The following is a 17,014-nucleotide window of genomic DNA, read 5'->3' as shown; positions in this document are numbered from 1 at the left end:
ATAGTGTCACTGTACGTGTGTGAGTGTGTGTGTGTGTGTGTGTGTGTGTGTGTGTTTGTGTGTGTGTGTGTGTGTGTGTGTTTGAGGTCAGTGTCTTTGTGCTTCATAAGCGAAAAAAGAAACAGAGTTTGAGAGCACACAAATGTAATGGCAGGGTTTCATAAGCTTTATTTCCCTGCGGACCGCAAGTACAGTCCATTGATCAGTGCTTATTGACAGGATCTTTAGTTGGGAAACAGAGTGGAAAACGGGGAGAAGAGGTCTGTCCTACAAGCAAAAGGTGTTACTGTATTAACCAGAAAGGTGTATCCAATATATACGTATATATATATTTATGGAGAGTTTGGTTCCAAATTGCGATAAATGCCATAAAAAAAAAAAAAAGTAGTTTCCGCCAAAATCAGTATTGTATCTGGTAGGTATTGAAGAGTCAATTTTGAATTTTAAGCAACATTTTATATTCGCAGAGTTGTTAGGTCATGTTTTCTCCCTTTTTTCCCAAACAGCAAATTTATAGCATTAACAAGATGACCCGTTGAATTAATTTTGGGAGCGATGACTGATGAATGTATTTTTAGTCCAGTTCCTGTGTATAAGATAGATATATATATATATATATATATATATATATATATATATATATATAGTATTGACCAATTCAGAGGCTGACATATGTGGATCAACTTACTATGTTGTACAAAAAAAAGAAAAGAAAAAAAAAGGTATCATTGATTTTTTGCATTGTGGGAAAAAAATTGTAACATTTTATAATAAATCTTTGAAAATGAAAACCTGGATTTTAATTTTTAATGTTATTATAACCTAAAGATGCTATGTGAAAGTTTGAAACAGAAAATAGTAGTTTTCATCTTGCCACTTTCTTGGTTCAAATTAATCAAAATGTATATATATTCTTTTGAATATATGAATGAATGTATGAATATTTTTAATATGCAGTTTTTCCCTTAAAATAAATCAAGTGGCATATTTTATGTCATTTATATATAATATATTTAGAAGTTCCCTAGAATTGGCAGTCTATATGCTTGCACCTATTAGATCTAGTATAAAGTGGAAATTTTGCCTCTATTCACATATATATTTCAGTGAATGCTAGATTTGATAGTCAGGGTTTGGGAGCGTCTGAGAATTTAAAACAAGATTAGGATGCAGTTCAGTTCAGTTAGAAGTTTTCTGGTCTACCTAATGCTGTGGCCCAAATATTGAACATTCAGTTTTCCTTTACCTGGTGTCCACTGTGTAATTTAATATTTTTTGCAGTAATCTGTGCAGTTGCAAATATTAAAAGAAGTGTTTACATAAAATAATTGTTCACATAACCTTTTTTGGGTTCAACAGAAGCGTGAAATCATGGTTATCCTCCATGAAAGTGGAATTGCATTCAAATTTAGCTTCATGTAATATCATAAAAGGCATGTCTTTGGATTGCAAAATAATCCAGAACTTCTAGTCTAAATGCATGTTAGACAAAGTCTATCAGAATTATCTTATAAAACTAACAAATATGCTCTCTCTCTCTCTCTCTCTCTCTCTCTCTCTCTCTCTCTCTCTCTCTCTCTCTCTCTCTCACTCTCTCACTCTCACTCTCTGTTTCTTTATATTCGATCTTATATTTGTAGAGCTTCTTTGATGGCTGGGATATCAATAAGAAGAAGGATAAAACTAAGGGAAGGCACGATACCCTGATGGGTTGTGAGTCATTTTTTTATCTTTGTATGCATAAAAAAATATCATGATTTCAAAGTAATGCCTTTAGACATTCTATGGATGTTAAAACTTAATTCAGTTTTACTAAATGTCTGATAATGTAATGCTTTGATGTGCCGAAATTTAAAAGGGGGAAATTCACTTTTGGAAATTCACTAGCTGAAAGCATTGTTTATTTGCACATACTGCCTCTGCTGTTCACTGAAGGATTTTACACCTTTAACATACCAATAAAAGTAGTGTGTAGAGAAATTTCCTATAATAAACTTAATTTGCATAGAAGAAGGCTTCTTTATTGCACATAAGTAATGTGAGTTCACTGCTAAGTGTTCTCATGCGGTTGTGTTTTTGTGTTTCAGATGACCGTCACAGGGTGAAACTGCACCCACTGCTAGGTGATCCCAACTCTGATTATATCAATGCCAATTACATCGATGTAAGTCAGCAGTCACGTACTGTCTTCAGCCAGACTCACAAACATTCACACTGTTTTTGTCATTATGTGGGTTCCCTGGAGTTTATTCGATATTAGTAGACACTATCCCTTAGCCTTGCCATACTGGATGTTGGCATATCATCATATCTCTTTTGATAGAAAACTTTTCAGACCACTAGTTGTCCTTTTTGTGATAGGTGAAACTTGTGTGTTTTTTTCCTTGCCTGACATATCTGACCTCCCAAAGGATTTTAGCGCGTTGTCAGATGTGAAGCATGGCCTACTGACATGTATGGCAAAATGTTTTTGGGTCATTTTGAGGCAGGTGGGCACAGATGGTCAGCCAACCTTGCCCTCTTTGAACCTGCTATTCAAAGCTTGCACCAGGTTGGACAGGACCACCTTCACTTCATTGGACCTTCTCCACTTTTGTGCTTAAATCAAGTTTAGTTTAGTTTTTAGTTTTTCCATTTACCCCCAATGTAATTTAAAACCTGTGTGACCCTCTTCTGTGGAACAGAAATGGCAGAGTTTTCAAAACGATAATGAGAAAAGACTGAATTCTCATAAACTATCCATTTAAAATGTTTAAAACAAGATGCTAATTTCCTCACCTTGACTATTAGGGCCTTGGGTACAGCAAATTAATTGCTGAATTATGGTGTTTATTATGAATAAAATGCTTTGTGTATGTGTAGTATTGAGTGATTTCAAAGAAATATTCAGAGAAAGAATAGTCAAGAATGAATGCACATTAGTAACTATATTACATCTGTAGTATACAGTGTGTATTATTTTGTCTGTCATAATTGCCCATAAAATCAGTTTATTTTCAAATACTAAGACATTTTAGTGTTTTCAGCATGAACCAATATACAGGAGCAAAACAGAGCATAGGCCAATGTAACAAGAATTGAATTTTATTTATTTATTTGTTTTTTATTTTATTTTGTCCTTGAGTGTACAAAGCTCAAAAAAGTCCAGAAAAGACCAATAATGAAAGGATGCTTCTTTTTACTGTTTCTGGTTAACTTGGCAGTAAAGTAGAGGCTATCAGGGAACATATTAAAGTGAGTGCAGCTCTGTTGTTTAATGTGTTTACTCCTTTTCATTGCTGTCCTTTCCTTTTGAATACCTCTTGAATCAGCCCAATGAAGGAACTTGCAAGGAACTAGCTTACACAGGAATAAATGTAGTAATTTAAAAGAGAAGTGTGTAATTTTTTTCAGTATTAAAATAGTTTCCTAGTCTGAAAGCCCTTTGTTTGTTGATTTCCCTGAGACGTGTAAAGGCACTTTAAAAACATTCTGTTGTTTGAATCAGACCCACATAGCAACGCTGACTCAACCAATGGAGTGAGTTTGGGGGTGGGGCTATCAGTTTGTCCAACCAACGGCAGATGGAAGGAGTGTCACGGAAGCCTGTTTGAAATAAATGGTTATTTTTCAATTGTGTTTGATGATGCTATAGGTAGAAAAAATAATAGCCTTCACACTTTGAGTTTAGTGTGCAGATTTGCCCACCTGCACATCCAAAATATATGCCTCCTTTTCGAGTGTCTGTCCCCTGGCGTAGAGCTTAGCTGGCTAACACAAGTCTCTCTCTTTCTTTCTTCTTCTAATTCTCTTTCTTCCTGTCTGTGATCTGTTAATCCTCTAGCTCTCTTTGGCCTCTCATTAACTAGAGTCTGTCTTGTCTTTTTCTACCCCCACTCCCCACCTCTTCGACTCTTGGACCCTATAGATTCGGATAAACAGGGAAGTAAGTACTTCACTGCTCTTTCTTTTCTTTCTCTCTGCTTTCTTTCCCTCTGTTCCCCATTAGCTCTCTTTTCTCCCCCATTTTGTGTCATGGCATTGCTCTGTCTGGATTACTTAAACAAGAAGAAAAGTGGCTCTGTCACACAGATCTTCTTTATATCCGTCCCTAAATGTGGATGCATAAAACTTTCAGCTTTCATCTGTTAGGTTTCTTTTTTCTTACTGGTACCTAGTTTTCATAGTTTCAGGTAAAAAAAATCTTCTCTTCACCTTTTCATTTACACTATTTATTTGTATTTTTTTCCCAAATACAGGTGGAGAGAGGGGTCAGAGGTCAGGAGGTTAGTCTTTGTGGTAGGATAGTTGCTAAAAAAAAAAAAAAGCATCTGAAAGGGGGTTTGCTGGTCTTAGCTCATGTAAGGTCATCCTGTCCAAGCTGGTGCTCAGGTAAGAAGCCAGTCTTCAAACCTGACCAGTTGAAAAGTGCCCCCCCACCCCCCAATGGAAGCTGTCTTTAGCAGTCTGTAAGACTGAATCCAAACTTTAATCTTTAAACTTACCACTCCATGAATTGTATGCCACTGAGCTACACCTCAACTTTTGCAGAATCAAGCTTTGTGTTTTCAAACAGTGATTTTTCAAAGTCTAACAAAGTCTAAATTTTAAGAAAATAAACAGGCAGTTCATACACCAATAGAATGCACCTTTAAAACTGAACAAAAAAGCAGGTTTGCTGGTTCTAGGTGAGTTTTAGGCATTTGTCAGCTGCTCAGACTGGAGGACCATCTGACTGAACAGCTAAAGGCCAACTTGACAGACTGAGAGGCTAACTAGACCAGATTATATCAGCTAAGACCAGCAAACTACCTGAGGCTGGTTTAAGTCAAATTTATTTTTATTTTTTTCAGCAGGGCTCCTATTTTGGGTGATGAATGTATTAAAAAGAGCAGGGTGACACTTCATAATAACTTTCATAAATAAAATGATTGAGTCATTATACAAAATATTAGTAGTTTTAGTAATTTTAGTAATTAGTAATTTTAAATATGAATATATGAGAATATTAAAAAAAAAAAATAGTTGATTTGAAAGTTATTATAAAATGTTATGAGTAAATAGAGAGCTTTATCCATTTTGATGCCTTGAGTGATTTTTTATAATTTTTTAGTGTTAATAGCATTGTTTAGCATTGTGAGTTTTGAGTTGCTAAATGTTGTAAAGTTTTTTTCAAGCCTTTTTTATTATTTTTGTTTTGTTTTTCTCCCTTTAATGAGCTTCCGTGTCCTGTGAACTTTCCTTTTATTTTCAAATCAGCCATTAAATGTATAACTGTAAGTGTGATGTACTGTATCATCATCTTGAAAAATCGCTGCATTTCGGCTGCATTGAAGTAGTTGCAGCTTTGGGCTTGTGATACGATCATCATGGATTTGATGGCAGATAGTGCGACCCATGAACTGAATCATTACCTAGATTCGCTATCGTACCCTTGAGCAAAACGCATACCTCACATTTTCTCCAGCAGGATGGTCCCTGTTAGTGCGCTATAAATCCACTTGCACTGCTGCGTAATGTACTACACCTTGATTTTTTTTTAAGCCTACAGTATATGGCTGCTCTTTTCCCTTTGGCTGTGGTTGTCTAACTAATAAATGCCCGATTTTGAGATCTATATGGTATGGTTTCCACAATGGAGCAAAAACATACAGTACCTTGTAAATAGGTATGTAAGGTAAAATGTAAGGCAGTTGTGACTTTTTGTCTTACTTTTTTTTTTTTTAGCAATTCTGACTTTTTTCTGAGAATTGTGAGATATTAAGACCGAATTGCAAAATATAAACTCAGAACTGAGTTAATCTGAATATAAAAAAATCACAATTACTTATTTGTTACTCAGTGGTGAAAAAAAAAATTAAATTCAGAATTCAAACAGAAAGGGTCATTGGTTATATATTGTTAATTGTCCATTTTTTCACACTTTAATTTTTCATAATTTAATACTATTTGATTCTGCATTCTAAAGACTGTTTAAAGTTGGAAATAAAAAAGAATTACATATTTTATATTATTGTATATTTTATATTTATATTATTTTTATTATTAAAAAAATAATTCTGTATATACAAATGTATTTGTATATACTAAAATATGCAAATTTACATTTATTTTAAAGTGTTTTTTGGTTATTTTATTGAACATATTCAATATAATAATTAGCTTTTTTACTAATTATGAATTAAAAAATATTTTTTTTATTACTGATCTGTTGTTTTATAATATACTTTTTATCACACAATATAATTTAGTCTTTATATATGAAAATATGTAGCTTGCATTTATGTAGGGAATCATTGACAATGGGACCATCATATTTAAACAAATGTTTGAAGACCCCTGGTATAAGTAATAGAAAATCATGCTACTACTGCATCAGCAGAACAAAGCTGTTTTGGACCTGTTATCTTCCCAATGTTTTTTCCTGCATCCCTTGTATTCTACAAACCCCATAGACTGATGAATCCTTTCAGTGTGGAACAAGCTTCCCCCACAATTTCTTTTTCCATCTACAGTGTATCTGTTTCTATGTTTGTTTGTACAGTGTGCAGGAAATAGCTTGGCCCAATCTAAAATGTAGTGGGCGTCTGCAGTGTTCTTAATGGAGCAGCAAATGCTCAGCAACAATGAAGAACATGTCTCTATTATTCTGCTAACGTCTGTTTAATGAAAACAGATCCACTTTTTGGGAGCATCCCCAGGTAGTTCTTTGAAAAGGCTTAGCTTTGATGAATAAATTGCATGTTTTGAGATGTTCCTAGATTTTCTTTCTCCCTGTACATTCCAAACATGAGCTGATAGAAGAATCGTGTAGGAAGCTTATGTCCTCCATGATGAGTTCTATGTTTGTGCACTTGAATATTACTTTTGTAGCAGGGTGCCTTTTTGTTTGTTTGATCTTTGTGCCTCAGATTTATTAACAGTGTTGGAGAGTACCAAACACTACTAGCTATCCTGCTAACTTTTTTTCAATTTGCTTTTAGTTTTCAAACTAAAGTAGCTTTTGAGTCATGCAGTAAGTTACGTTGTCAATATTGAAAAAGGCTTTGCTTAGAATTTCTTAAGTAGTGTTGGGAGGTCAGAACTAGTCAATCAGTTTCATGTTTTACTTTTTATTTGTGGTAGTGTAGATTTGTGTGTTCAGAGAGGGTGTCATCCTAATTTAGAGGCTTATTTACTTTTCTAGGAAATAAACTTGATGAAACTACTCCCCATGTTGAGATCCCATGACCCTTATTTTATCTCAGTAACCCACAGATTATCAAACAGTGGCTTTCAAAGCAGTCATTTGTACTGGACATCTAGAACTAAAGACCTTGGATCTCTGAAGAGCATTTTTACTCTAAGAGGAGTGAGATACGCACAAGTGATGTTTCTAGGACACAAATGGCTTACACAGCACGTCACCTGTCTTTCTTTCTTTTTAGGGTTACCATCGATCCAACCACTTCATCGCCACTCAGGGTGAGTATCTTTGTCTTGACAAGACTTGTGGATGGATAGATGGATGTGTGTGTGTTTATATGGTTCAGTCTGGCAGTGTCCAATCCCAGGAGATAGTGCCTCTTTCCTCTGTTCATTCTGAGCCTTTGGGGTTGTGTGTGTGTGTGTGTGTGTGTGTGTGTGTGAGTCTGAAACCTTCAGAACACAGAGATCCAACAGATGGAATCTAATGAGTTCTGATCAAGGAAATTATAGAGGTGTTTGAATAGAGATGGTGCAGCAGAGTCAGGATTACCACCTGCTGTCTTCTTACCCGAGATCCCCATCAAAACCACCAGCACAATGACTGCAGGACCTTTGCTCATCTCAGACAGATTGTGTGTACTGCAGAATCATTTTCCTAATATTTTTGCTTTGTTTTAGAATAAAAGAACATCTGTAGAAAATCATTTGACCTTTACATCCTTTATTTGTTTTTATGTCATTTGCAATTTTCTCTCCATTCAACCATAAACATCACTCAATTTATATTGATAACTAGAAAAACCAGTTTGCCAAAGGGGTAAGAAAAATTCAAATGAATTCAATATGAAACCAAATCTTAAATTCTTGTGCAGTTTTGCTTCTAAAGGAAATATATTTATTTATTTGTAAGGAAATGTTTAAGGATATATATATATTATTAATATATATATATTATTTATTTATTTATTTATTTTTCTGGAAAACAAGACAAAAATACAGCTCAATAAATTATTTTTGTAGAGTGAGGACATTCAGGGACATCCTTGATTTGAAAAATGTTATCGGACAGATTTACTAAGAGCAGGCACCTGTGTAAACCCTCTTTTTGCAACAGTAACTAAGAAGGGCAGACTTTTGCAAAGAGTCAATTTCCCCGGACGCTGCAACGGTCGTGATTTGACGTCATGCTCTGCAGCATCTTTTTAAAAGCCGAAATTCGACACATAACAAATAATAATACATCTATAATGTAAAAACATACAATATACTCCAGTATCCTGCAGCGCTGCAGTTTTAAATTTATGTTCTTTTAATTCAGCTAAGAGGTCACGCTGTGACGTATCGATCTACTGTTGCTCACATGGTTTCACGTGATGCTATTTCGCAAGTTCAGAGTTCACCAAGCTTGAAACACAGTGAAATACGAAAACTTTTTTCTCTGGGTTGCGTTTCCGGTCTGACGCATTCGCATGCATATGAATATAAGTCAATGGAACGATAAGTGCACTTTACCTATTTTGTGCTCTGTTTAGTAAATCTGGTGCCATATTTTACATTTTATTGTTTATATATCTTGTAAGTAGTTGTTTTATAAGTAGAAGGATGTACAGTTTGTGTGGTCAAAGACAGTAAACAGGGAAAAACCATAAAACCTGAAACCACCTACATTTGGATACCAGTCCATACTAGGAAACTGACTTCATGAAGATACTGAACAATGTATTTCTTTAATTCTCAGTATGCAAAAAGATTTCTGTAGCTTAGTTTCCATAGAATAGAAGTCATTGGAAATTCCCCACCATGACAGAAGAAACAATGTGTGTGCATGTGAGAGAAACATCAGACATGAAACGCCCTCTATCCCTTTCACAGCTCTACTAAAACAAGTTCACCCTCTTTTCTCATCGTTTCAGATCTCCCATAAATAAATCATTACATGTTTGTGGTTTGTCTGTCTTTTCCCCTAATTGAATTTCAAGGCAGACTCAATTGATGGGAGAAATTAGCTTTTTCTATCAAAGAGCCACATCCTGCTGAGGTTAAAAATGGTTCCATTCACCAGTAATGTCTGCTATTGAATTACTCTGTGTGAGGCTCTGGATTACTGAACTGCCTTATAACATGCAATGACACTTGGTAAATTAAACCCACCGTCTGGAGCACTGGCTGCCATTCATTGAATATGTGTGTGTGTTTGTCTGTTTGCAGGGCCCAAGCAGGAGACAGTGTATGATTTTTGGAGGATGGTTTGGCAAGAAAACTGCTTTAGTATCGTCATGATCACCAAGCTAGTGGAGGTGGGCAGGGTATGTTCTAGATCCTTCCTCATCTGCACACTAACCCAACGAAGACACTCCTCATTCACAACAACCCTACACATTTCATTCTGTCATCACCTTGAAATCTTTGTGTTTGTGGGTCTGTTAAACTTATGTGTGCTTGGAAATATGTAAATAGAGTTTAATGTCATAATTTTTCATTCATCATTCATGGTCACTTTTCTCATGATAAAACCGCAGTTTTGGAGATACATTTTATACCGTTTGTGATTGCTGTCAATGCAGAAAAAAGTGCCATTTAACACCATGAAAATACAGGGTTTATTTGGACTTTGGAGTATTATGTAAATACCATGCTCTATGAATATGATAATCATCCTTACATGATGTTTGGCTCTGATATACAGCATGGTTACCATAATGATTACCATATTCATGTTCCATAAAATGTACAATGTCATCTAGGGAAGCACTTATGCATATATCAGTTATATACAGGCACATATATCAGCAGATTTAGAGGTTTTTATATTTGTTTATTTATGGTATTGGTGGATATTTCATATTTAAAAGAGCATGCTCATTTCTACTATTTTACATAGTAGCCATCAAATGACACCCAATCTTTTAAAACAATAATAATTTAATAACACATGTAAATTTAATCTTCAGCAATTCCCAAAATGAATATCTATTTTCCCACTGTACATTATAATACCTAAATTCACTTAGTTTTCAGTGTTTTATTTCTAATTTATTTCGACAAAATGGTGTAGAATTTTAATATCTACTTTGACATGAAAATAATATTTCTGGTCCAGGAATCCATGGTACTACTACATGATACTTTATTGTTACTGCATTCAATATGGTATCTATTAAAGTCCGGTGATATTATCATCGGATACCATCACTGTACCAGTGTTACATGCAGTACAGTACACTTATCACATGCAGGCATTATATAAAAACGTCTGTTTTGCTGTCAAACTAAAAATGATATTTCATATATCCTAATTCCCACACTCATGTAATGCATTGTGCTTCCTTGTTTTGTGGCCCCCACGTTCCAGCCTTTTCAAACCACCTCCTTTTCTTCCTCTGAGATAATTTCCTCTTTCATTTTCCTCTCCGTACCCGCATCAGCCCCTTCAGTGCTTCGGAGACGGCGTCTGCTGCCAACAGTCCTCTTAACGGCCCGTCCCTGCCCTCTTATGAAATTGGGGCTTTATTATGAAAAATACGCTTTCCCTTTTTATGATAGAAGCTGTGAACAGCAGGGATAAATGGATGATGGCTTAGGTCCGACAGCAAATCTAACAGTCTGTGTAACGGTAATAGGCGTGTAGAAATAAACGTGGTTTACAGTATACAAGGAGGGAGTTCTTTCACTTCATCAGTTTGATTGCTGTAAAGCTTTAACTCTGAGACCAGAAGGTTTAAGATACAAGTATAATATATCTTTGTATAATGATATACAAATGTATACATCTCTATTTATATTTGGTAATTAAATAGGTAATTAAATATAATTATAATATGTGTCTTAAGTTTTTTAATCAGTTCATGTGCAGACAGTTTGAACTGATACAGGAAAATCAACTAAATTTACTGAATTTAATACCTTTTTTGCTCCTGACGTTTTAAATAAGAGAAGCTGTCAAAACATCTTCACACTTTCATACTAACACAAGTAAGAATCATGAAACTAATGTAATAACATGCTTTTTTGGAAACTTAATTGTGCATTAAAATCTAGTCATGATAACGTTTAATTTTATATTGCCAGCAAAACCATTTGAAATATACAGTATCATAAATCAGCAAGCACTAGTATCATGTTGTTGTGGACCTCTAATGTTTTCTAACCTGAGTTTGTTTATTTTGGTTTGTCTTTAAGGTGAAATGCTGCAAGTATTGGCCAGATGAGTCAGAGATGTACGGAGACATTAAGATCACACTGCTGAAGACCGAAACTCTGGCGGAGTACACAGTGCGAACTTTTGCCCTGGAGCGGGTATGAAATTATTTCTCTTCCTCTAGAGGGAGGACAGGAAATGATGGGGAAAAGAAGGGTTGCATCTCCAGCATGAGCGCCACACCACCTCTAAGCCACGGCTCCAACACGCTCTTATTTCTCACATAGCACCGTGATTTGCGCTGCCATTTGATATGATGCGATCTGTTATGCACGAGTTGATGTACAGTCAGCAGGCCATTATAACAAAATCACTGCAGGTCTGGTAATCCCAATCTTGTATCATGTTACTCCACATACCCTGCTTATTACATGGCTACTTAACAAACAAATAAATAAAATGGACATTAATTATTTATTCGAGTTGAAATAATTTGATTATGTGAGAAAAAAGTGTCAGTGGAGTGATATGAGAGACATGAAACTATAACAGCCATGTGGGAAATCAGTTTTCTTAGCATCATGATACAAAATGATTTGATCTCAGACTGCCATGATTGATCCATCAGAAACAAGTATTTCTAAAACTTAAATAAACTCTCATATGTGTTGCTATGAGCAGTGCAGTGATTTTATGTAATCCGGATTCTGTAATCAAATTTAACAAAATTATATTTGTAATTAGACTGTATTATGTTTTAAAATGCTAATTTGTTTTAGAATCAGTAAAACATTTTTTTGATAACCTGATTAACTTAATATACAGAAAAAGGCAGTAAATTCATTTATTCTTCCTAATTTATCTTTTTATCTTTTAAATTGTATTACTTATGTATTGCACACAACTACCAGCCACTACTCATGCAAGTACTGTATATGTAAAATTGAGAGGCAGTAAAGGATAAAATAAATGAAAAATACAAAATACAATAAAATTCAAAAGAAAACAAATGATTGAATCTTTTAGTTAATGTTTTATTTTGCTTGTTTTAATTGTATTTATTTTAAGATTAATTATTAGCTTTTCACGGACCCCCTGTAGTTCCTTCATAAACCCCAGTTTGCGAAATCTTGACATGTTTAATGCACTTAATTTTGTTGATGGCATAATTTTATCCTATTAAAATCAATGATAAATGAGTTAGGTCAAAAAGTAATCTAAAAGTAATCAAAAAGTACCTAAAATGTGGAAGGTGATAGATTACGTTACTAACTATGATTTTCACAATGTAATTTGTATTCAGTAATGAGGAACAGTTTTTGAGTAATCTACTGAGCACTGTTGATACATATTGGTTCTTTGCTAGGATTATGGTAGAACGTGTGTATGTGTGCCCCCGTTTTGCGTGTGTTTAGTGGAGAATTTGGAGTGACAGCCCTTTAAATGAAAGGGAGAGAAGCGCCTGATACCCAGCAGAGGCCCACCGAGCTGTCTGTTCCAGGATTAGAGCTGCCTCATCTCAGAATGCTTTATGGCGGGCACATTAACTAAAGCATCTCTTACTCTCTTCTCTCATTATCTCTCCCTCTCTCTGATACAGTGGGCTAAATGTGGGTGCGTTTTCTGAAATTAGCTCGATTTAACCTCCTCCACCTCACCCCCCTGTCTTCTCTTATCGTCGTCTTTGCTGCCCTGTGGAGGCGCAGTTCTGTCGACAGCCTTTGATGTGAATTTTGCACTTGCCACGGCCCTGTCAATCAAACACGGGCAGTGGGTGGAATGATGTGCTTGTGTGTGTTTGGCGAATGTTGGGGAAGGTTTTTCGGTGTAACCATCAGGCAGTCTTTCGGCTGAAGCTTTCCTCGTGTGTATTTAAACAGACGGGCAATTGGGATGTGATAATGGGAAGTCTCTTAGTGGCCTGTCGGGTAGACATACGCACCTCCCCTGAGTGGGACCACAGAGCTGGGTGTTTATTTCACTGTCGCTTTTGCTAATTCATCTGAGTTTGTCTTGGTGTCTTTGAGCCATGAGGAATACAAACTCCAGAAGTGAGTCACCTCAGATTTTTAAGCCAATAGGAATTTTCTTTTTCATCCAATAAAAAACAATCCAGTTGCGGTTTGTCTCGATTAAATAAAAATAGTAGTAAAATATAAAAAATTGCACACATCTATGTTGGAGCCGTGGTGTGGTGGTATTCCCTTTACACATTGAGCCAAGATGCTTGTATGGACAATTCGGGTTTAAGTTTCTTATCTCAATTTTTCTCTAATCAAAATGGGAAAAATTTACAATTTAATTTGATACGTATTAATTATGATTGAATTGTGGACCCTGTTTGTCTTTCAGAGAGGATACTCCGCCAAACATGAAGTATGTCAGTTTCACTTTACATCATGGCCTGAGCATGGAGTCCCATACCATGCCACGGGTCTGTTAGCCTTCATCCGGCGGGTCAAATCCTCCACGCCACTCGACGCAGGGCCTGTGGTGGTCCACTGCAGGTATGGAGCTCTGCATTTCATCATATTAGAACTGCTAATGGTTGTCAGACAGAAATGTCTAAATATGTCTGTTCAAAATCTCACCAAAGCTGCATTTATTTGATCAAAAAATGCTGTAAAAACTATTTTATTGTGAAGCATTATTACCATATAAAACAACTGTGTTCTGTTCTGAATATATTTTAAAATGTAATTTATGGCAAAGCTAAATTTTCTGCAGCCATTACTTCAGTCTTCAGTGTCACATGATCTTTCAGAAATCTTTCTAATATGCCTATTTGGTGCTAAAGTAAGATTTTGTATTACGGTATAGATCAATGTTGAAAACAATATTTTTATGTGTAATACGCATTCTTTTCGTGTAAAATGTAATACTGTTTTAGGGTTTTTTTGATGAATAGAAAAAAAAAACATTAATTTAAATTATAAATAATTTTTATATGTCTTTACTGACTCTTTTGATAAATTTATTACATACTCCCTGAAAAAACTACTTAGTTACTTACCTTAATTATTTAAAACTTACCACAAATGTTTGAAAGGTATCTCCGTGTATCTCCTGAATATGTCTTTATATAATATAAAACCAAAGAAACTGCTTGTAAAATGTCTTGTTTGAAAGTTGCACTTGTGCTTACTTTCATTCAAATAGGTAACTCAAAGAATACAGTGGGACTATCATGTTTAATGTTCAAAAACCTGATGTGTCCATGAAAGATGTCCAAAAATATGGTTTTATCATTGTACCGTGTCAAATACTTTTGGTTCTTTTTGTTAGTTTTTGATGTCAGTTGTTCCATGGGACTTTGATTGTTCACATCCCTCCATGTCATACAGGATTTGTGGCAGCTGCATTAAAACTTCACCAGCCTGATCTTTAGTTCATGTCCATCAAAGAAAAAGCAAATGTCGTCATTTTTGAGGAACATCTTGCTATCTGTCTTTCGGTCTTCCTCTTCAGTGTGGGAGCAGGCAGGACAGGCTGCTATATCGTGCTGGATGTAATGCTGGACATGGCAGAGTGTGAAGGAGTGGTGGACATTTACAACTGTGTGAAGACCCTCTGCTCTCGCCGCATCAACATGATCCAGACAGAGGTGCAGCAGCTTAGATGTTTCCCCATAATTCCCTTTAACCAGATATTGCAGGAGACTTATTATATGACATCCTTGTATTTGCATAGTCCTAATATCTGTAGGAGTCGCTATGAATATTCAGAATGTTTTGCCTTTGAATGCAGTGAAAAGTGTGTATTGATACAGTAAGTGTGAAATGCAAATAATCATCTCTGTTGCATATGTCTGCTCTGTGCAGGCAAGTGTCTTTGCTTAGATGTTCTGAAATTTGCATATCCAAACTTTATTATGTAAATCCCACAGTCATTTGACTGTTTAAAACATTAGTAATTATTTACCAGATGCTTTAATTAAATCCATCCGCGAGGGTTTATGTAGAGCGATGTATACACACGCAGTGCACTTTGAAACATGCCACAATGTTTTGTTTATATACTGAAACATTGGGGTTAAACAAATTCTGTTATCGATGCCTGTGTATTGTCTTTGTATTGTCCTTTGTCTTGCATGCATTCTCACTCCTCCTCCAGTCCTCTCTTTTCTATTCTCCTCATTCCTTTTCTAATCTTTAATTACTTGACCTATCAATGGTGTTTCTTCAGAAGGAAGACAGTGCCTTGTCCGGAAAATCCAGTTGAGAAAATGAAACTAAATGAAAGCAAATATTATAAAATAATAGATTAAATCCAAATTTGAAGTCTAAAGCAAGCCATGTGTAGTTATGTCTTTGCTTTTTCTCTCTATATAACAGGAGCAGTACATATTTATTCACGATGCCATCCTGGAGGCGTGCCTGTGTGGGGAGACGGCCATCCCGGTAAACGAGTTTGCCCTGGCTTACAAAGAGATGCTGAGGGTGGATTCTCAGAGCAACTCTTCACAGCTACGAGAGGAGTTCCAGGTCTTTGCCAACAATATAAAATAATATATCGTTTTATCATTTCTCCCCAAGGTCTTGAATGTGAGATCTCACTGGTGCAAAATCCCACATGACTGTACATTTAAACATTGGTTTTGGCTGTGTCACATTGTGAAGCAGTTTCACAGTCAGTGGTGGCAGACAAATTGCTTTTTACCTGAAATGTTCTACATGACACCTTTCTCACAGGTTGTACAGCCTATTCTTCAATCTCAGTGAAACACACTATACAGTCAATGTTGAACAGAAATGTTTAGGGACCTTATTATTAATGAACATCACTTGCTGTAGCATAATTATACAGTTATACTCTTGGGGTCTGTTTTTGCAGCTTAGTTTCAATAAATGACCTGACCAGGGCAGAATGTTTTACATCATAAATTAAACTCTTATTTGCAAAGATGAAGGGAAATTACATTTTTCAGATTCCTCTACAAGTAATTAACTTTTATGAAGTTCTATAAATGCTAAATCTGTTCAGTGGAGGTTGACGGCAGCAGTCAAACAAGACTCTGAGCTTCACAAAGTGTGACACAGTAGATTAATGATCAATACTGTTGAATAAATGTATTTTGAGTGTGGCTAGACATTCAGAGGACATTTAAATAATCTTTTTGACTTCAACGAAAGATGCCTGCGGCAACATGGGGGCATTCTGTAGCGTATGTACACCTACACACATAACAATGAGAAAACTGAGCCGTAATAAATGACAGAATGTTGGAAACTCTTTCAGAATTCCGAATCTTTCATTTGATTTGTATACACTGGAAACGTGGGCATCTTGGGTGAAGGTTCTTGAGTAGGAGGCTATTGATTACAGAAGTTTAATTGTTTTAGTCATTGATAAAGGTAGTAGTGCAAAATATTTAATAGAAGAAATACCTTGCATTCCGTGTCCATTGGGAGCAGTAGTCAGCTGTGTTTCAGTTTGCCACAGATCCTCAGGGAGCGAAAGGCCGGTGAATGTAATTTAATAAAAGATGTACCACTCCACATGTGTTGCTGAGAATACTTTTATTGATTCAGTGCAAGGCAGGCAGAACTATCCTTGCTCTCCTGCACTTACCTCATTGCAGTTTTCTGACTTTACTTTCCAGGTGAATTATAATGCATTGATTATAAGCAATTATTTTCCTAATGCTCTCCAAGAGAAGTACAGGAAGGCAGCTTTGAATTACAGAGTGTAGATTGTGCTATAGTTATT

General features: G+C 35.6%; 1 protein-coding gene across 12 annotated transcripts in view; it reads left to right on the top strand.

Annotated features, from left to right (window-relative positions):
• The window catches only part of LOC132158674 (receptor-type tyrosine-protein phosphatase U), a 228,802-nt gene that overhangs the window by 199,119 nt on the left and 12,669 nt on the right, over window positions 1-17,014 (top strand). For 6 of the 12 annotated variants that reach the window (XM_059568194.1, XM_059568187.1, XM_059568188.1 and 3 more), the window contains 9 exons: window positions 1,641-1,713; window positions 2,088-2,164; window positions 3,908-3,925; window positions 7,407-7,443; window positions 9,376-9,473; window positions 11,347-11,463; window positions 13,658-13,812; window positions 14,774-14,909; window positions 15,640-15,789. In XM_059568194.1, the coding sequence (XP_059424177.1) occupies window positions 1,641-1,713; window positions 2,088-2,164; window positions 3,908-3,925; window positions 7,407-7,443; window positions 9,376-9,473; window positions 11,347-11,463; window positions 13,658-13,812; window positions 14,774-14,909; window positions 15,640-15,789 (861 nt within the window). The remainder of the gene's footprint in view (window positions 1-1,640; window positions 1,714-2,087; window positions 2,165-3,907; window positions 3,926-7,406; window positions 7,444-9,375; window positions 9,474-11,346; window positions 11,464-13,657; window positions 13,813-14,773; window positions 14,910-15,639; window positions 15,790-17,014) is intronic. The other 6 variants (XM_059568196.1, XM_059568195.1, XM_059568191.1 and 3 more) reach the window with 3 other exon arrangements.

This window comes from Carassius carassius, chromosome 15 (genome assembly GCF_963082965.1).
Source record: "Carassius carassius chromosome 15, fCarCar2.1, whole genome shotgun sequence".
Taxonomy (NCBI): domain Eukaryota; kingdom Metazoa; phylum Chordata; class Actinopteri; order Cypriniformes; family Cyprinidae; genus Carassius; species Carassius carassius.
The sequence above is the reverse complement of the archived record's forward strand: the minus strand, read 5'-3'. Positions and strand labels throughout refer to the sequence as shown.